The 20,925-nt window shown below is 32.0% G+C and overlaps 2 protein-coding genes across 2 annotated transcripts; one reads left to right on the top strand and one right to left on the bottom strand.

Annotated features, from left to right (window-relative positions):
* The first annotated feature begins 1,742 nt into the window (after positions 1–1,742).
* Positions 1,743–6,468, top strand: LOC126724876 (trimethyltridecatetraene synthase-like). Its single transcript, XM_050429306.1, has 2 exons — positions 1,743–2,728; positions 5,580–6,468. The coding sequence occupies exons 1-2, from the start codon at positions 1,829–1,831 to the stop codon at positions 6,207–6,209; spliced, it is 1,530 nt and encodes a 509-aa protein (XP_050285263.1). The 5' UTR covers positions 1,743–1,828; the 3' UTR covers positions 6,210–6,468.
* Positions 6,469–11,420: 4,952 nt separating this feature from the next.
* Positions 11,421–13,867, bottom strand: LOC126724877 (putative receptor-like protein kinase At1g72540). The gene is made up of 5 exons (XM_050429307.1): positions 13,230–13,867; positions 12,890–13,025; positions 12,637–12,773; positions 12,413–12,536; positions 11,421–12,224 (listed from the first exon to the last, which is right to left on the bottom strand). Exons 1-5 carry the CDS (start codon positions 13,614–13,616, stop codon positions 11,605–11,607), a joined length of 1,404 nt encoding a protein of 467 aa, XP_050285264.1. The 5' UTR covers positions 13,617–13,867; the 3' UTR covers positions 11,421–11,604.
* Between the last annotated feature and the right edge of the window lie 7,058 nt (positions 13,868–20,925).

Consider the following 20,925-nt stretch of genomic DNA (forward strand, 5'->3'; position numbering starts at 1 on the left):
GCAAGTCAATAGTCAAGATCAACCACTTCATAGTTCATATTTCCTCTCACCAACCAAGAAGATGCAAGTAAATTAATAAGGCTGGCCAAATGGGTCCAACTTTATGCGTCAACCACTCTCGTTTTGTACTGTCCTAAACAAAAATAATAGTTAAAATTTTTTTATTAGTGATTATAATTTATATATTATTATACTTATACACGTGTGTGTGTCTCTTTTTAAAATCAAAGTGAGTAGCCTACCAAAAAAATAGTTATAAATTATAATGGCCAATTATGTTGTGGTATCTCTTGATTTAAGACTTTAATAATAAATAAAAAAGATTATGATCACTCTTATTTAAGACTTTAATAAAAACAGTAGAGAGAGAATGGACATAGGAATAAAGATCTCAATTTTCAACTATAGATCTAGGTTGTAATTGTAGTAATAATGAGGTGTTCTTATTTGGGTGAACGAGATGATAATATTATCTTTTGTGTAGAATTATGAATGGATCACTTGGTATCAAAATTAAGAATTTAATTATGATGTAAAATTAGCTTACACATTTTTTGAATCATGGAAACATGGTGGATGTGCTTTTGCAATTTGCTGAGGACCCTGCACTTGATGTTAAGCTTGAGAGACATGGAGTCAAGGCATTTACTCAGGTTCTAGCTATCACACTTGACCTTATCTTTCATTATGAAGTCAATCTTTTACATATAGTTTATCATTTTGGGTCTGTTTGGATAGAACTTGTTTTACTGAAACTGAAAACTGAAAACACTGTAGCAAAATAATTTTTAAATGTGTGAATAGTGCTGTGGGACCAATTTTTAATGAAAAAAAAAAATGAAATTTGTGGGTCCGTGAACAGTGCACGGATGCACTGTTCATGGAAGACCGGTCAAAAGTTGCGGTTACATGTACCGTACATGAACAGTACCGCTTGTTGGGGAAAAGGCATGAAAAAAAAAAAAAAAGAGGGAAAACACAGGAAACTTAAAACGCAGCAAACGCAACATGGATCCAAACTCAGCCTTTATTGATTAAATATACTGAAGTCTTTTGTTTGGAGACTTGAGTCTTAGTCTTTACTACGTACTTTACAAAAATTTTGTACTTATAGAATAACCACCACACTAAAAATGTGCAATAGTTATAAACTTAACTTTTGAGAGCATATAATCCTAAAACAAAATTTTTTTCCTTTCTAACTTTTTTTTTTTTTTTTTTAAATGTGTATATTTTTAACCAATTAAAACAAGTGATTTCCCCAAATCACCCCTAACACGTTCTTTCACTGTGCATTGGGCCACAAACACTTTCCACCATGCAATTTGTTTACCTAAGGGTGATGAATTTCAAGATTTTTCTAAGGAAAATATGATGATTTGTTGTTTGGTGTTAAGTTATAAGATTAATTCACACCATTGCTTGGTTATGGTTGCAAATTATTTTTTGGTAAGTGTACTGTGTACATGTATTATTTCCTAACACTGGGTACACTTCATTTTCTTTAAAAAAATAAAATAAAATAAAATAAAAAGTGCAAAAGGATGCTTTTAGACAAATAATTGAGATTTCGGAGAAACATCCACAAGGATGCTTTAGACAATTCCCCTAAAGAGTATAATAATTCCAAAATGTGACATCTCATGAAAGACGCCAACCAAATAGTGTCCTCCCACTCAAACAACCAAAAAACAAAGACTTTGTCCTTGCTTTCTTATCCTATAAATACCCATCACTACTATGACAACCACGACCACTACAACTACCACTCGTATACTAAAACCACCAAAACCATTATATCAATATCTCTCACACACTTTCACTACACATGGAAACTCCTACTTGGCCTTCACTCACTTTGGCATGGCTAGCAACCATAGCCCTCCTCCTCCTCTCCTACTATCTACGCCGCCGCAAAGTTAACTTGCCACCAGGCCCAAAACCTTGGCCCATTATCGGAAACCTCAACCTTATAGGCTCACTTCCTCACCGATCCATCCATGAACTCAGCCAAAAATATGGGCCCATCATGCACCTCCGTTTCGGGTCATTCCCCGTGGTCGTGGGCTCCTCCGTTGAAATGGCTAAGGCCTTTCTCAAAACCCACGATGTCACCTTTGCCTCGAGGCCCAAAATTGCTGCAGGTAAATACACAACCTATAACTATTCCGATATCACTTGGTCCCCGTATGGGCCATATTGGCGCCAGGCCCGTAGAATGTGCCTAATGGAACTTTTTAGTGCAAAACGCTTAGAGTCCTATGAGTACATACGTAGGGAGGAAATGAATGCTTGCCTTAGAGACTTGTATGAGTCCTCAAATGAGGCTATTTTATTGAAAGACAATCTCACAACCGTGAGTCTCAATGTAATCAGCCGGATGGTGCTCGGAAAGAAGTACACCGACGAGACAGTGGACTCGATTGTGAGCCCCGACGAGTTCAAGAAGATGTTGGATGAGTTGTTCTTGCTTAGTGGGGTGTTGAACATAGGGGACTCGATCCCTTGGATTGATTTCTTGGACTTGCAAGGCTATATTAAGAGAATGAAGGCTTTGAGCAAGAAGTTTGATAGGTTCTTGGAGCATGTGTTGGATGAACATATTGAAAGGATGAAAGGAGTGAAAGATTATGTTGCAAAGGACATGGTGGATGTGCTTTTGCAATTTGCTGAGGACCCTGCTCTTGATGTTAAGCTTGAGAGACATGGGGTTAAGGCATTTACTCAGGTACTACTATCACACTTGACCTTATCTTTCATTATGAAGTCAATCATTTACGTATAGTTTATTATTTTATGAAGTTCACCCACTACAAAAAAATTGTTATTTGCGACAAAACTTTTTCGACGACTACAAAAAGCTGTCGAAAAAACTATTGACTAATTAGTATATAATACTGCAAGAGTATAATAATAATGTACTCTTTCGTATAATAGTTGAATCTTGATCCCATGATGAGATTCGATATTTACGTGAGAAAAGAGAGTAGAGTCAGTAAACCATCCTCATACTCTTGGAATATTTTATAAGCTTTACTGACAGTCGGCATAACATTAACCCTCTAATATGATGGAAATTTGCAGATATGCCACAACTATAGCTGAAATATCTGTCTATGCTTTTGTTATTCAATGATATATTAGAAGTGTTACCGACAACATGGATTTCAAAAAAGTTAAAAGTGGATGGTTGTTATTGATTTAAATTGAATTTATTATTCAAATTATTTTTTTGACCATCAATAACACTCCAAAATAATTTATCATTTAATATTTTTTATAACAGTCAAATAACGTGACTTGCTTCGCCAGTCACCATCTTTACAGTGCCGGCTTAAGGCCTAGCAACTTAGGTCTAGGCCTAAGGCCCCACAACAAATAAAAAATTTTTTTACTAAAAAAATGCCCATCTTCCTTATTAAAAGACCCAAAATTTTATAAAAATATAATATTTTTTAAATAATTGGTACTTTTTTTTAAGAGTGATGCTAAAAATACCACAAATTTTATTATAATCTTCATAGATTTATCTGATATATCACCAATCACATAAAAAAATAATTCAAATACAAAAAAATTAAGTTGTTGAAATTCATCAATTACAGTCATAATCACATTTATTGTGACATTTTGTAGTATTTTGTAGTATTTTTCTTTTCATTTCAAACAAGGCTTTTAAAATAGGAGACCAATAAAAATTTAATCCAATTGAAACCATAAGATGCTTCAAAAAAAAAAAAATGCTACAAATGTGATAAATCACCAATAATGACTAATCTTCTACTAAGCCACACACCAAATAATATCTATCTATCTCTTTCTCTTAAAAAGAATATATAAAATTAAAATTTAGATTACAACTGTACTTAACTATGCATAGTCATATATCCAAGTTAAAGTAAGTTCATTTTGATTCAACTATAATATTCAATCTTCTATTTGAAATTAACCTTAGTTTAGCTAGTATTATTCATCAATTTCTGTATTGACATCAAATTATTCTTAATTTAATTAGTATTATATAATTTTATTTAATTAATGTTTATATATAAAAATGCCCCATATAAAATTTTTGCCTTAGGCCTCAAATTTTGTTGGGCCGGCCTTGCATCTTTATCAGAGTTTTTTTTTTTTTTTTTTTTTTTTTTTTTTTTTTTTTTGCAAGTTATGAGTTATTGTACATTTTGTTTTATTTGTAGTAATTAAAAATATTTTGTTGTTTAATATTCACTGATTTACCCAAAAAAAATAAAAAATTTGTATCCTTTTTTTCAATTATTATTTAGGAGTTGGTTTGAGTGTACATAAACCAGAACCGAGGTAGTCTTCGTTTGGTTGTATATTCAATTCCTTTGAGTGCTATCATCTTCCTTGTAGGTCAATAGCAGCCACAGAATTCAAAAATGCCTTGTGTGGCTTCCACTAATTTTGGTTTACATCATTTCCTAGAAATTTCCCTTATAACTTTCTCATAAAATTATCTAATAAGACATTATTAACTTTAATTAGTGGCATAATATCTTTGATCGAAATCTTGATTGATAGAGACAACTTTTGTTCTTTCTTTCTTTTTTTTTTTCTTTTTTTTAATAATTAAATCTGACCACACAAGTATACGAGTCCCAATGCGAGATTCATCGTGGGCTCGCACCCCTGGTCAATTCGTTGTATTGGTATAGTATTAGTACATGCAACTAGATTCAATTATTTGTTTCTTTTGTCCTTTTAAGCAAATGACTCCAGAGGAAAGGAGAGCTAGTCGGTTGAGCTTGGATTTTTTGGGTTTATTTACTTATTTTATTTGCTTAAGCATAATTTAAGAACTTTATTTTTTTAAGAAAAAGAAGAAATATCAAACCAATTTTTTTTTGCCTTGGAATGAAATATTTTCTTTAGTTTTACAATTTTACAATTTGTTTTGCTTGGAATGGAAAAAAAATTTCAACTAGGACCATGGACTAGATTTCCCAAAGTGGGACGTAATCCATTTTTAGCTTTTACATTGAGGTTACTGCCAATAAACTTTTTCTGATAAGAGATACACGTGAGAAGACTTGGCAGCTACCAAATTTGTCCATATCTCTTTTATGGTATCAATTTAGTGGATTCCACTTATCAAAAAATAAATAAATAACCTAGTGGCTCACAAACCAAGATGTGACCACACTAAGAACTTATGTGAGACCTCTTCAAAAAAAAAAAAAAAGAACTTATGTGACACAAATAATCTCATTGCTTCCCACTCAACTTACGTTTAGTTGTTTATCTTTACAATAATACATCTAATTTTTTAACTCGTCAAAGTAATTGATTATAAGGGATGAATCCATGTAAATAGTGGTAAATAAAAAGTGTCCACAAATTTCGTATGTCCCTAAATTTATTCTTATATAGCAATATATATAGACAATAAATAAAGATTAGTGGTAAATTTTTTGACTAATAAGGAACTCATAATTTAGTGTACAATAAGTGAGTTGAGTCCAATAATCATAGATGTGAATCATGTGATGAACTTGCAATAATTTAATTTTTCTCTTATGTATTGAATTATAAAGACTTGGCTAATTGGTCTACAGGATTTAATAGCTGGTGGAACTGAGAGCTCAGCAGTGACTGTAGAATGGGCAATCTCTGAGATACTAAAGAAGCCAGAGGTTTTCAAGAAGGCAACAGAAGAGCTAGATAGGGTAATTGGAAGAGATAGATGGGTTGAAGAGAAAGACATTGTGAAGTTACCATACATTGATGCAATTATTAAGGAAACAATGAGGTTGCACCCTGTGGCACCAATGTTAGTACCTCGTCTAGCTCGCGAAGATTGCAACATTGCTGGCTATGACATTCTCAAAGGTACCAGAGTGCTTGTAAATGTATGGACCATTGGAAGAGATCCAACATTATGGGACAAGCCAAATGAATTTTACCCAGAAAGGTTCATTGGGAAAGAAATAGATGTCAAAGGCCATGATTTTGAGCTACTGCCTTTTGGGGCTGGTAGAAGGATGTGCCCAGGTTATAGTCTAGGCCTAAAGGTGATTCAATCAAGTTTGTCTAATCTCTTGCATGGATTCACATGGAGTTTGCCAGAGAACATGAAGATTGAAGATCTTAACATGGAGGAAATATTTGGGCTCTCGACACCTAAGAAATTCCCACTTGAAGTTGTTGTGAAGCCAAGACTTCCAAAACATGTTTACTCTCTGTGATTATGGGTTGCTTATAGGTTCCCTCTAATAAATAGCACTGAGATTCTCAGCTTGTACTAGTATTACTATGATGGTGCTACTCTTATGTGCTTCTTAATGAGTCTAGTGAAACAAAATCCGAATAACTGGTGTTGGCATTTATCTTAACCTAGCATGGATTTGTTCACATTTTAAGGTCATGCTATTAGTGTAATCTATATCAGTATGTCTTGGTTTTTGTATCACATCAATGTAGTATATAATTATATATTTTTCTTCATATCAGTCTTTCAGAGCCATTTTAAACTGTTCTGGTGCTTCATTTCATACCGAATAATATCGGGGATGAATTATTTCACAACTGTGGACATAGCTGGTTAACATTGGTACTATACTAATATAATATTCACTTGGGTCTACAATTGACACGACTTAAAGTATGTACTAATTACACCATACTTTGGGATAGTTGTGAAAAATAATGTAACTCTATAGATATTGTTTGGTACAGTATTTGCTCCAGCTCTAATGACAGCATATCAGAAATGGAGCATGGGCTGTATATCAATAAATAGCATGACTTTGATTGTTTTTTGGTTGCAGGAAATAGGACAAAGAATATCCATGACAAACAACATAAAGATCAATAGTATGTAAATTTCAGGTATGTAATATCTACTATTGGATACAAGCAACCTGTTCATTTGTCTTTGATTATAAAAATATTTCCATGACAGACAACAAACTGGATTGCAATCAAAAGTGGGTAACATGATAATAATAATAAATGAGTTTTACTAACTTATGTCCATATTAGTAAAATAACTATTTTAGAAAAAAATTTATGAGAATGAAAAAGTGACTAACTTTTTTTTACAGTTTTTTCAGTTTTTTGTAAAAAATTTATTAAAATGGGTGATTTATATATGCTTTTACATTAATCGGACCCATAATAAATTTGTGATTTTCTAATATACTATTATATCATATAGATATAATTAAAAATTGTGGGTTTCAGTTAAAAAAACTAATAAAGTCTCTAATGGTGATAAAAAGCATAATCATTAGAAGCGAACGCCATAAGTTGAATATATATATATATATATATATAATTAATTAATTAATTAAAGACTCTTCTACGGTTTGGGCTGTTATTTTTGTTAGCCCATAACAAGGAGTTCTAACTTGGACACTGAAGAAATTCCTCCCAGAGTTTGTACATATTGGACAAAACGACTGCAATAGTATGTATTTAGCCCAACTTACCATATAGCCACAATAACATGTCACTGGTAAAACGTGTCGTGTGATTAACGACCATAATAAGATGTTCTTGGTAAAAGCTAAACAGATGTGTACCCAAAAAAAAAAAAAAACTGAATAGTAATTGATTTAAATAGGCCCTAATATAAAATTGTTAGCTTTGGAGATATAGTAATATGGAGAAGATAAAAATTGTTTCAAGCAATAATAAAGAAAGAACGGTTTATTCACATTTCATTTTTAATAAGCTCGCCACTTGAGTATTTCTATAGAGGATCACTTGCAAAATTAATTATGAAAAATGTAGAGATCAATCATATCTTTTTTAGGACTTACTTTTTTATTTATTTATAAAGAAATTTTATGAAAATCACACTATTTTTAAACGGAAACTTGAGATAATGTAACATTGAATTGTTTGCAAAAATTCATAGACTAAATTGCCACAATCATAGAGACGAAATTCAAAACTTATCATATAATTCATAGAAAAAAAATCATTATTGCTAATTAGGCTCTGTTTTTTTTTTTTTTTTTTTGATATCTTTGTGTTTTTTTCTCTACATACATTATGGATGTGTAATTAAGTTATTTTGTTTCTCACATGCCACTTTGTTTTGAGTATTTCACTGTTAATATTTGTCGAGAAGAGGAAGCAAATAAGCCAATGTAACCTATTTCAACCAAGTACAACTAAATTACTAATACATTTGGTTGCAGTTCCTAACAAATTTGACTAACAAGATTCATTGTGATGAATGATGATATTCATGGAGACTTTTTTTTTTTTTTTTTTTTTTGAGTTATTGGATTTAACAGAAGTGTTTGGGTTTCAGCCTTGCCTAAAATGTGAAATGGCTGCTACCCTATTCCTATTTATGTCAAGGTGGAAAATATCAAAGAATGAAGTACCATATCTTGCTCTATCATTGATTTTTCTTCGTACAGCTTTTCTGATTGGCCATAATTAAAAACATTATCCTTATTTATGCACTATTCTTTCTCCAAATCACAAGGTTTGGTAATATTGTTTGTTAAAGTAAAACAAATAAACACACACACACAAGAAAAAAAAGCAAGTAAAGTCACAAAGTCATAAGGTTCTTGATGAGTCTACATCAAATTGTAATTGATGATGTTATTGGACTTACATTTCTGATATGGGAAATGGGTTCAGCCCAGGGGGTGTAAGAATTTGGTTTGGGCCAATATTCAGCACAAAGTAGAAAGAAATCATTGCTAGAAGCCAATATGTCTACAATTATTTATGTTGAAGGATAACTAGCTAGGTAAGAAAAATAGCTGTAAAGCATGAGAATTCTGAGTGAATTGTGATCATACATTATTTGGATCCACAGTTCCAGTTGAAATGATTCTTGAATAGATGATACACATTGTCCTTTCTCGTGTTAAAGACGTTCATATTTTCAGACAAGAGAAAAACATTCATTGTTGGAAATGTACCGGATGATAAAGACCTAACAGCATAAGGTGAAAGATTAAGACCAAAATTACTGTCAATATGTAAAAGTAGAAAATGTACAAAGACACTCAGAAAAAGATACTAGGAAATTTGAATTTAACTAAAGACATGAAGCTGGACTTTTAAGTCTTTAACTTTGTTGACGATCAAGTTTCCTAAAATGTCATGTTTACACTATTAGAACGAGTTCGGGTGTCCTTTTAGATGGGTGGACATAATTCTGGACTTCATTTGAAATCACAGCTGTTTTAAGACCATTGATGTAAACCTGAGTTGCATGTATTTGTCTCTTCCAATTGCCACCGGCTGCTTTTTTTTTTTAGCTTTTAGCGTATTTTGTTTATATAAGACTTTTTAAAACTTCACCTTTTAAAAGTACGATAATTCTAACCCACTTTCAACGAAAAACAATCAGACCCAAATAAGCTAAAGCTAAGCAAATTAACATGTTTTTATTGCAATGATTATGCAATAAGCAACACTGTTCTAGGCTTCTAGCTTTTCCCAGTCATTGTAATGGGAGCTGTTTAGTGCCCAAAGTTGTTTGTATGCAAACACCCAAAAATCCCATCTTGTCCATGTCGGACACAGACATGCAAGGACACTTCTAGATGGGTGTCCTCAATGTGTTAAGAAGATAAATATATATATATATATATATATGGGCATCAAAAAACAAAATACTAGTAACAGTAGTGATTAAGTAGATGATTATCACCATTAATTTATAAGAACTAGAGGGTAAAAATTCCACAATGGGAAATCTAAACAATTGATCATGAAGTGATGAGGAACAAAATGATTGTTTATTGATATAGAAATTGTTTTCTCGAGGTACAAAAGGTTGAATTGAAAGTTTAAAAACTCTTAAGTCCTATTCTGCTTCTCTCTCTATTTTTTTGAACCCCCTCTTTTTGCTGCACCTCCCCTCCTTTTATAGGCACCTTTCCCTTCCTTATCTCTCCAGTTGACTTGCTTCCAACTAGATTCAGGGGTTGCTTATCCCATCATTCCTTTGCTCTACCTTTATTTCATCATAAAACAGGACTTTTGGAGGTGTTTTTACTGTTCAGGCTTGTTTATAAGCATTTAATGTGGAAAAGATTAGGTAGAGAACATCTCATTAATGCGAATGTGACTAGCTCTATGGTCCTTATCTCTTTGTGGCGTTTTCCGATGCAAGTTTGATAATAGTGGCATCTTGGGCTAAAGGAGAATTGGTTACCCGTGGTTCTCTATATATCCTTTACAGAAAGAGACTTGCTTATTATCACGGTAGTGAACCTTAGCAGTGGTAACTATCTTAGGTTTCCACCGGACTTATTCTTGAGAGTTGTCTTTTATCTCTAAGGTTTCTTTACTCATATCTACCTTTTTGGGTTGGACTTATCTATTAAGGTTCGATCTGTTGGGCCCTTGGTTCTCGGCCCGAGCTCAAGTTAATACCCCACAATATATATATATATATATATATATGTGTGTGTGTGTGTGTGTGAGTGTGTGTGTGTTAAATATTAATTGATTAATTAATTATCATATATGCACCATGTCATGTCCTAATTTTTCAAAATTTGTTGTGTCTGTGTATAAGCCTCTTAGGTATGCAAATACCTCATTCAACCATGCTTGATTTTAATTCAGGAGAACGGTAAATAATGATCATGATTACCAATTCTTTCAAGCCTTGTTCTTGTTTTTTCTCCATACACTGAAGGGTTCACAAACTTAAATGGTTTTTGGTGATTAACTTTTATAATACCTTAAATGCAATTACAAACTAGCAGCCTCTGCACACGCGGCAAACAACCCTTGGAGCCAACAATTCACGATTCATCTATAGCTATGGTCAATATCTGGCCTAACAAATGCCTGTTATCCAACCTCAGGCATAAGGTTTTAGATTCAAAATTGAGTTAAGACGTTAAATGATTCAAGTAGTTCGGTTTAGGAGGACCAGAAAGGTTTAGGTGGGTTGGTAGAAGGGGTTGAAAATGTTAGGCTAGCCCAAAAGATAAGAGTCTAGCTCCATAGAATGTTCTAAACAGCTTAAAAAATTGTCTATATCCACTGAGGACTCTTAAGGTCAGTCATCTCTAGGGGCTATGGATTTTGAACTGTCCACCACATTGTTGATCATGGAAAATTGACTTGGAAATATGGAATAATCAAGGATTAGATTAGTGGATAACAGAAGAAATGGGTTGGGAGAGTAATATACCTTTCAACAAGCCCTCCCATCAAATTCAAGGAAAGGTAGAAAATTTTGGCCATTTGAATAAATTAAACTTGGCCACGCATATGGATACAAAATCATTTATACAGTAGACAGTATTGGAAATTTTTTATCTTCATGACTACAGACTTTGAAATCGGGCATTGGCCAAAATTCTTTTACGAGTCCATATTTCAGGCTAATGGGGACACCATAACTTGTAACTTTGGCAATTGGAAATATATATTAATTTTCAAATAATGACAAACAGATATAAGAAAGATTACAACTATTTGATATTTCATCTTAATTTATAGCTAAATACAAAGGCCCCATAATACCCAAATGAAAAAATATCCCTGATTTACAATTAAAATGTCTTCTATACTTGAAGAGTATTTTTTTTTTTTTTTTTTTTTCATTTTTCTTGTGTATAGTATGATTCTAAGTTGTTCTAACTATGCCACTAAGCCCAATTGTTCTTGTCTAGAAGTGTACAAACTAGTCCCAAGAGTTTTATACAAAGCAGTATCAGAATAGACAGCTTGAGACCTCAATGATCTAATTCTATGTCTATGCCTGTGACTTTTGCGGTAGCGGCGACAAGTCTTCTCTTTCTTTTCCTCTTCCTTTCGTTGCTCATCTTTGTTCCCATTTTTTTCCATGTCACATTCATTTCCTCCTTTTCCATTGCTAATTAGCACACAACTTTCGTTGTTTAGGCTTTCATCACTTGGTACAATGTACACAAATGGTCCAATTGGAATATCCTTCAAGTCCAAGAGAGGCTCCAAGGTCTTGACCACATTCCTCATTGTTGGTCTTGACTTGGGGTGCTGGCTTAGGCATTGGTAAGCCAATAAGGCTGCTTTTCTAGCCCCTTCAGTTGAGTACTGGCCTTCAAGCCTTGGGTCCATTATTCTCTCAAGTTTATGGGGGTCCTTCAAAAGAGGTCTTGCCCATTCTACCAAATTTTGCTCTCTACTTGGCCGGTTCTTGTCCACGGATCGCCTACCCGTTATTAGCTCTAAAAGGACTACTCCGAAGCTAAACACATCGCTCATAGTCGTCAAATGACCTGAAAACAACCAAATTGTTGGTGAATGAATGTTATATATTTTGAATGCTATTAGTTTATTGCCATGTAGCCGATCTTGACTAGTTTCTTAAAGATTCATAGTCGACCCCAACATTTTGGAACTAAAGCTTGGTTATTGGTGTAGTAATTAGTTTATTACTATATAAATTGAAAAGTAACTGCAATACCTGTCATAACGTATTCAGGAGCTGCATAGCCATGTGTGCCCATGACACGAGTTGTGATATGTGTCTCATCCCCTTCTGGTCCATCAGTTGCAAGCCCAAAATCAGAAAGCTTAGCAGTGTACTCCTGAAAAATCAAATAGGACATCTTAATTTAGTGTCACTTGCTTTTAATCTTATATGATATGGAAAATAAAAATGTCTAATAAGAAGATTAAAGATATTACAGTGTCTAATAAGATGTTTGAAGCTTTGAAATCTCTATATATGACTGGCTTTTCTTCTTCGTGGAGAAAAGCCAGGCCTTTTGCAGCTCCAATTGCAATTTTTATTCTTGTTAACCAAGGCAAGGTTGCACAATAACCTGCATTAATCAGAAACAAAGAGATTTGTATCAGGAAAAATTGAACACACATATATATAGCATGTTTGTGCTTCATATCATAAAGTGGAAAATTTGAAACAGCAAGGCATACGTACTTCTAAATAGTTTGTTATCCAAGTTGCCAAGCTCCATGTATTCATATACAAGTAGCCGGTGCTCTTCCTCACAGCAGTATCCGATCAGGTTCACAAGATGGGAGTGCCTTAATTGCCCGAGATATATCACTTCAGCCTGTACAACAACAAAAACAACAAAGCCTTTGTTCTAAAATTCTGGGGACAATAATGAATTCTCAACATACTAATCAGGTCGGCCAATAAAAAGGATTCAAACATTATCATTTTCATCACTTTAAAGGTGAAAAAAAAAATCATCTTTCAAGAAAAATTCTATATACATGATTAGGGACACATTGAAATTGCAAAAAATGCTTACCAGCCATTCCCTGTGGCCTTGTTTGCCTTCCAAATCCAATACCTTGACAGCAACAGGTTGAGCTTCCAATCCAGGCCTAAGTTTGTCATCAATGAACCCCTTATACACAGGTCCAAATCCACCTTCACCAAGAAAGTTAATCCTTGAGTAGTCTTGTGTAATAACTTTGAGCTCCTTAAGAGTGAAAACATGAATATTTGATCCCACAAAAGAGTTTGATATATCACTCATCACAGAGACTGAGAAGGAAGAGTTACTCAAATCAGAAAGTGATATCCTTTGGAAAGAACTTTGTTTTGAAGGTAGATTTTTTGGCTCTGAGGGTGGGTTCTTGGACTTGAAACACCCTGGTAGAAAGTTTTTCAATGTGATCTTTTTGAAAGCCATATGTTAATTGAAGCTTTTGCTTTATCCCGAGTTGGTTAGCATTAGCTTAAACTGTCTCTCAAAAGCTTAAGATGGAAGCAATTTATTGAGAAAGATGTGGGGGTAGAAATGGGTTTTGAAATTTATTAATTAGGAAGACTCCAATAAAAGAAGTCTATAACCTAATCATAGCCGACCACTTTCTTTTTTTCTTTGTATGACTATCTGTATTCATTTGTCATTCAATACATGGAACTCGTACTAGCTCTAGAAGAAGAAGAATAGTGTACTATACAAACAATATCTTATTTTCAGGTCCTTAAGTCTATTGGGTAGAGAACAAAATGACCTTGGCATGCACTTGACTTTGAAGCGTGACAGCTGCAAGACTTTTCGAATGGTTTCATATTAAACAAAGCAGGTTTAAGGATTGTTTTAGTTTTAAATCATGTGATAATTGGAATTTGGAACTTCTATGAAATTTCATTTGTGGGTTGGTCTATTGGGGGACTTTGGCAAAAAAGGTACATCAAAAAAGCTGGAACCCTCTTTTTATTTTGAGCCAAAATATCCATTTGCATTAATTCCCCTCCATTTATTTTATTTTATTTCATATCATATTGTGTTATAAAACTTTATCCTTGTAGGTCCACTGATAACATGTTTTTGCTTTGATCCAAATAGCCTCTCTTTTTTGTGTCCTACTCAAGAGTGCAGACACGGCCACACGGGTCTACGAATTTAAAGAGCACACGCTATAAATTTGAACCTATTATTTGACCATAAAGAAAGAAAACAGCCTCAATAATATATATATAATTGGGTTCAAGGAATACATGTACATATTCTCTGTTTTATTTTTTGTCTTACTTTAAACATGTGTTAGATGATATGGTCATTGGCCTTTAATTATCTTAAAATTTCACAACTACGGGGAGTATAGAAAGAAAATGTAGTTTAATAATGAATTTATCAAAATTTGCATCCAATAAAAAGAATCTATAGTAGCCAGGGGCAAAGCTACATTTCTCATGGGCCCCCCAAATTATTTTTTTCCTCCTACAACTATACTAGTAATAGGATATAGCCCTCCCAAAAAATTAAAACCCACCCCCCCCCCCCCCCAATTATTTCTAAGATTTCTAGTTAGTCCAATGGATTTTTAGTTGGTCTCCTCAATTATTCAAAACTTTATTACTTGTCCACCTCAATTATTCCTAAGATTTATAGTTAGTCCAAAAGATAATGACTAATAGTTGATCTTCTCCATTGTCCAAAAAATTTATAACTAATCCAATGAATAATAACTCACTCTCTAGCATCATTGATGACCCATTTCCCAACATAATTTCAATTTTTTTTTTCATCTTTGGGTACCTATGGAGCTTTGTTGTAGCTCCTAGTGCTAGCCCATTGCCCCATTTTCTTTCTTCTCAACACAAAAACTCCTATCTCAACCAAAATTATTAATCCATTTTTTTTTCCTAGTGCAACATCATCTTCTTTATTCATTAAAGAAGTGAATATGCAAGTGCATTTTCTTTTCTCTTGCTTTTATCAATCATCATTGTTATTTTACCATTAGTATTATTTTTGTTTCTTTCTTCTGCCACTATGTGTGTGTTGATAGGCACAAGGGTATTTAATTTTTTTTTTTGTTCACATTTTTGTATTGCTATCTTTATTCCATTAAAGATTGTTGGGCATAATTTTGATGTGAACTGTTCTTTTATTGGATTTTTTTTTTTTTTTTTTGTATTTGTCTATAATAAACTATATAATTTTTGCATGTTCATTAATATTTAAGAATATAACAATATATCAAAGTTAATAATTTTGTATTCAATATGAATTATGGTTAATATATCAATACTACTGTAGGGATATTGGACTCAAAAGTTCATTATCTGTTTATATATTAGGCCTGTGGTCCAATCCGAGGACGAGCGTTTGTCCGAGGAAGAGATATCTTTGTCAAAAGAGACTGCGATAGTAAGTAGAGAGATTAGTCTTGGTCATAACAACTTAAGGGGGTGGGCCGAGGATAAGCACATCCTCGGCTAACCAATGCCAATGTCTGAAGGGGTTGTCTGTCGTCCCGAGTAACGTTTCAGGAAGTTTCGTTGGTGCAAATATGTATTACAATGACATCAGACAGGGAGAAGTCCTAAAAATAACTTAGGAGAAAGCTGTTGTCTCCACATTAAATGCACTACAGCTAACTCTTTGGCCGCATTAATGTGGAGATGATGCTTGAACAGTGGATTTCAACCTTAAAGCTACTACATGAGGACTTATGGGGAGTGCTGATGGAACAAGTATGAACCCCAGTCGTCTAGCATGCACGTGGAAGATGGAGATGAAAAGGAGAGACAGTATAAAAGAAGAAGGAGGCAATAAGACTAAGGGATCGAGAAAGAAAGAGAAAATTACTGTAGCATCAAAAACTAACCTTGTAATCAAATCTGAAAGAAATATATAAGAACAGATCACCAACGATTTTGCCGAAGATGATTTTCTTCATTATAGACCTGTCCATCTACATCTTCTTGTCATGAAAATCTACTTTTGTGATTGTCTGATTCATTAGAGCCCAGTTTTTCAACTTATTCTCTACAAATTCATTGTTTTGGACTTTTTGGGTTTCAGTCCATCTATATGTTGGGTTAGGGATTCAAATCTAGTTCATACAACTATAATTCAGCCCCCCCATGTAAAATTTTCTGGCTACGCCCCTAATAGTAGCGTAACATTACTTAAAGTTATACCACGTGTCACTTGATTCCCAACTCATATATATTCATGGAGAAAAATAATTATAAAACAAACTTTAATTCCAAAATTTTTGGAGGTCAGCTATAGATTTTCAATGGATTAGTTAGGGTAGATCCACGCATATAAAAAGAATAAGTGCATGTTTGGCATTGTTGTAACAATTAGAGTTTCTAAGAACTTGTTTCTCAAAAAAAGAGTTTCTAAGAACTTTTGCGATATCGAGGTTTGATTGAAAAACTCTCAAGTATTTTGAGTGTTTAGAAAATCGCCATGAATAGTTAATAACAACGAATAGTATTTTAAAGTTCGAGATTTCTAAAATATCAACAATGAATTGTAGATCTATTTTTTATCTAAAAAAAAAAATCAATGAATTATAAAGCCTTTTCTTTTCATAAAAGATCCAAATTATAACTTTAACATTTAAGTTTTTTGCTTTAAATACTCCTTAGGGCATTTGCATTGGATTAGTTTAAATAGAATTTTAGTCCAAATTATACCTAACAAACCCAAAATAAAAACACCAACATGGCTGGATTAGAATATTTAAATCCAATTTTGCATTTTTTTCTCTAAATTACCTCTTCAAAAAGTCACTGTATTTATTTTAACTATCCATTATTATAATACACCTTACATCTTATCTTTATTTTACAATAAATTATATTAAAATTATCTAAAATAAATTTATTCCACAATTTTTTCTACACATACAGCAGAAATTGAACAAAATAAGAACTCAACCCACCTAGCCACTCAATAACTCAAAGCCACCCCAACCATCATAATGCCACCATCCTAGCCACTGCAACACCACCCAAGGTTAGAAACAACACCACTCATGCACAACTCACCACTTGAGAGAGAGAGAAGAAAATATTTAGAGGAGTTACGGTGCTTATATATTTGTAGACATTAATATATCATATTATTGAGAATGGGATAGTGTTATTTGGTGGAGATTGTAGAATGTAGAGATTGAAAAGGAAACAAGTTGCAAGAAATGATATAAAAAAATGGATGAAGAAATAACATTTAAATAAAAGAGTTTAAAATAGAGAATTAGACAAAGTGTGATTGGTTAGCTAAAACAGAAGAAAAAAATAGGTTTTTATTCTATAATAGAAAAGAAAATTTTAACTAAACCAAAGTGAATACCCATAAAACATCAATTTTACATTGGTCATCACTCTAACCCTCTTTATTTTTTCAAACTTAATTGAGACCAACTATGAATAAAATATTTGATAGTATCTTCTAAAAAAATAATAGTCTGGATTGGCCATGTTATATTGATTGGCAGCCGATACATTGATGGGATGGGATTGGATGTGTAATAAGAAAGCATGAATGCATGATGATACGAACTAAGAAGACAAATGCCTTAAAAGAGTGGGCTCAATTTCAATTTAATTTTGGCATTGAAACGTATTGATCAATGACTTGTAACGTGGCCGACTTGTCTACATATTAAATTAAAAGTGCTTTTCTTTAGTGGGAAAAAAAAAATCACAATAAGTTAATTTCAAAATGATTATATTCTTACCTAACCCCCAAAGTTTTGAAACCGTGGTGTAGTTGTAATGTTGTAGTAATTGACACTTCTCCATGCACAGACATGGAATTAAAAAAAAAAAAAAAAAGATGAAGAGAGGTTCTAGCTGTTTATGTCACCCAACTAATATATTCTTTTATTCTCAAAAAAAAAAACTAATATATTCTTTCAGTTTATGTAATACCATTAATTTTTTTATTTATAAATATAATTAAATTTCAATCTATTAATTGGTTTTAGGTGTGCCTGGGATCGAACCCTATATAGAATTTGAGGACAATAAATAAGCTAACTGGATGTTACGATCCAAGTATTCCACATGGTTTATGTGTATGTTTAACCATGTTTATATAAGCTCTTGGGTACCCACACAAATAATATCATTATAAATAAATAATGTTCATAAAATCTTTATAAAACTAATAATTCTACATAGTGGGTGTTGAATAACCTATGAATTAAGATTATCCTCACCTTAGAAATCACATCCCTCGTAATAATCATAGTCTTAGTTTTTTTTTCTTTTTTTTCTTCTAGAAGATATTAGTCTTAGTCTTGGTTGAGAAGGTTGCATGAATTGTCTTAATCCATTAATTTTTATTAATTTTTTTTAGAAACATCCATTTATTAAAAGTTGTACAATATTGTCATCAAATTGTCATTTAAGTGGAACTAACTTACCCTAGACATGTCCCTTTAAAAAAAACTTACCCTAGACACAGCGACGTATTTTGAGGTTGCAGGAGAATGAATGTACTTACCATAAATATAAATAAGTTACAAATTTATATATGTAGGACCCTTTATTCAGTTAAATCTCTCCCATTTAATTGTAACCAATCAAATCCCTTTAAAAAAGAAAAAAAATGTTATAAAATAACTTTTTTTAGAAATTTTCGATTAAAACCAACAAATCTAACCGTATAGTAAATATAACATTTAAAAAATATTTACATTGTGGCAGAAATTGTGTACATCGTATGATTAAATTCTTTAGTTTTACTGGACCATTTGATTGGATGGAAAAGTAAGAGGATGAAAACGGTAGTTTTCCATTATTTGGTTTCAATGGCGGCTTTAGAATTTTTTTTTAGGAGGGTCAATAGTGTCTTGAGTTAGGATTTTGTTGTGGGGAGTAAAAAATAAAATGATTATTATTATTTTTTTTTTTTGGTATATAAAAAATAAAATGATTATTATTATTTTTTTTTTTTGGTATATACAATTGTCATAATGCATACAATAATCTAACATAGTATTCTAAATAGTATACAATACAACTATATTGTACAATAGTCTAAAAAAATTATTAATTGTTTAAAGATCGGTAAGAAAACAATGATAGAATGCATAAATAAATATAAATAAATAACTAATCATAATATTTGTCAAATTAAGAATAATTTATTATAATCATATGTAATATCAATTAAATAAAATATATGATAAAGAAGAATAATAACACACCTAACAGTAGGTCTAGGAGTAAACGTTAAACTAAGGGGGAAAAAAAAAAAGTAGTAACTTATATAAGATTTTGCTTTTGAAGTGTATAGATTTTTAACCACACATGTGGTCATTCTCTTGAAATTGGAGCAAGCACTAAAAGACTTTTTGGATTTAAAAAACTGTAAAACATTTATCAAACTACTTAATTAGATAGAAAGAAAATATAGAACGGAGAAAGACAGAATAAGAAAAGAATCATAGATGGAAATAAAGATCAATTGGTTGTACAAATGGTGTAATTTTTTGTTGATGAAAAAGAAAAGTGTAGGAAAAACAGTTTCATTCTACCATCAACAGTAAAGTAAGCCAAAGTTCAAAGAGAAGGTTTATTTATTTTTTAATAAAGGAGCAATTTTAAGAGTAGTACTACTCACAAAACATTTACGCAATAAAATCCAGATGTTATGTTGTTAAAGGTATATAAAAAAAATATGTCAATTATTTGTTTAGATAACAAGCCAATTACAACGTACTTGTCACTTAATCTTTATTGTAAAAATATTGTGAAAATAGCACTGATATAATCATAGGTCACGTTAATTTCAATTGGGTTTAAACAAAATTTAGGGTCAAGGTATTCAAAAATTTATTTTAGGGGTCAAAACAAAAAAAATTAAAATTAAAAATTTTATATATAATTTTTTTTTTTTTTTTGGGCCAAGCCAAGTAGTTCATTTGAAACCCCTGGGCTGGCTATAGAGCCAACCCTGTTTGGTTTGGTGGAAATTAAAGATGGAAAAGGGAGTTGTTGGAGGGAATAGTTGTTTAAATCACATTTTCTACCATTTTACTTTTTTATCCTCCCTATCAAACACATACACACGAAAACCAAAACATTTTCTATAATTCCACTTTTTATTATTTATATATTTTATATGATCTCACTTTTCCATCCTTCCAACCTAACGGATCCTAAACATAAAATAATAAAGTAATGGAGTAGTAAAATGTTTGATTTGTCAGTGTGTAGGATATAATTGTTCAAATATAAAGTCTATGCACCAAAGTTTAAAATTGATATTTACAAACTCCTGTAAAAATAATATTCCAAAATAGATAATTGGATGAGTTTATTTTCAATATTTTATTTTTCTTATTTGTATCTATAACGTCAAAGTATAATTGTACCTTAAAAAAAAAATGTACAATCCCTCCTTTCAATGAAAATAAGTTGTGTTATTCTACACACACAAAACAAAACAAAATAAAATTGCATAATTTGGTTGGTCATGTTAAAATTTTATATTATTGACGCTAAGGATACTATTAATTTTACTGCATGAAGCTTATAAACTGATACGTTGTTAATTATAAAAAGAAATAATTCAAATAATCATCTATATATATATAACCGAAACTTCTAAAATTCTCACAATTTTCTACGTTAGCACAATATTTAAATAAAATTATCATTTTATTTAAATTTTTTTTTTTAGTCCAAACTTAACAAGCAGTGAAACTCTATCTCTCTAACAAATCTAATTTAAACTC

The sequence above is a fragment of the Quercus robur genome, chromosome 5 (genome assembly GCF_932294415.1).
Source record: "Quercus robur chromosome 5, dhQueRobu3.1, whole genome shotgun sequence".
NCBI lineage: Eukaryota > Viridiplantae > Streptophyta > Magnoliopsida > Fagales > Fagaceae > Quercus > Quercus robur.

Excerpts from the sequence above, each read along its gene's own strand:
- LOC126724876 (XM_050429306.1), top strand. The coding sequence starts at position 1,829 with ATGGAAACTCCTACTTGGCCTTCACTCACTTTGGCATGGCTAGCAACC. Across the intron at positions 2,729-5,579 it reads GGGTTAAGGCATTTACTCAG|GATTTAATAGCTGGTGGAAC; the intron begins GTACTACTATCA and ends ATTGGTCTACAG.
- LOC126724877 (XM_050429307.1), bottom strand. The coding sequence starts at position 13,616 with ATGGCTTTCAAAAAGATCACATTGAAAAACTTTCTACCAGGGTGTTTC. Across the intron at positions 12,537-12,636 it reads CAAACATCTTATTAGACACT|GAGTACACTGCTAAGCTTTC; the intron begins GTAATATCTTTA and ends TTGATTTTTCAG. Across the intron at positions 12,225-12,412 it reads TCCTGAATACGTTATGACAG|GTCATTTGACGACTATGAGC; the intron begins GTATTGCAGTTA and ends GGTTGTTTTCAG.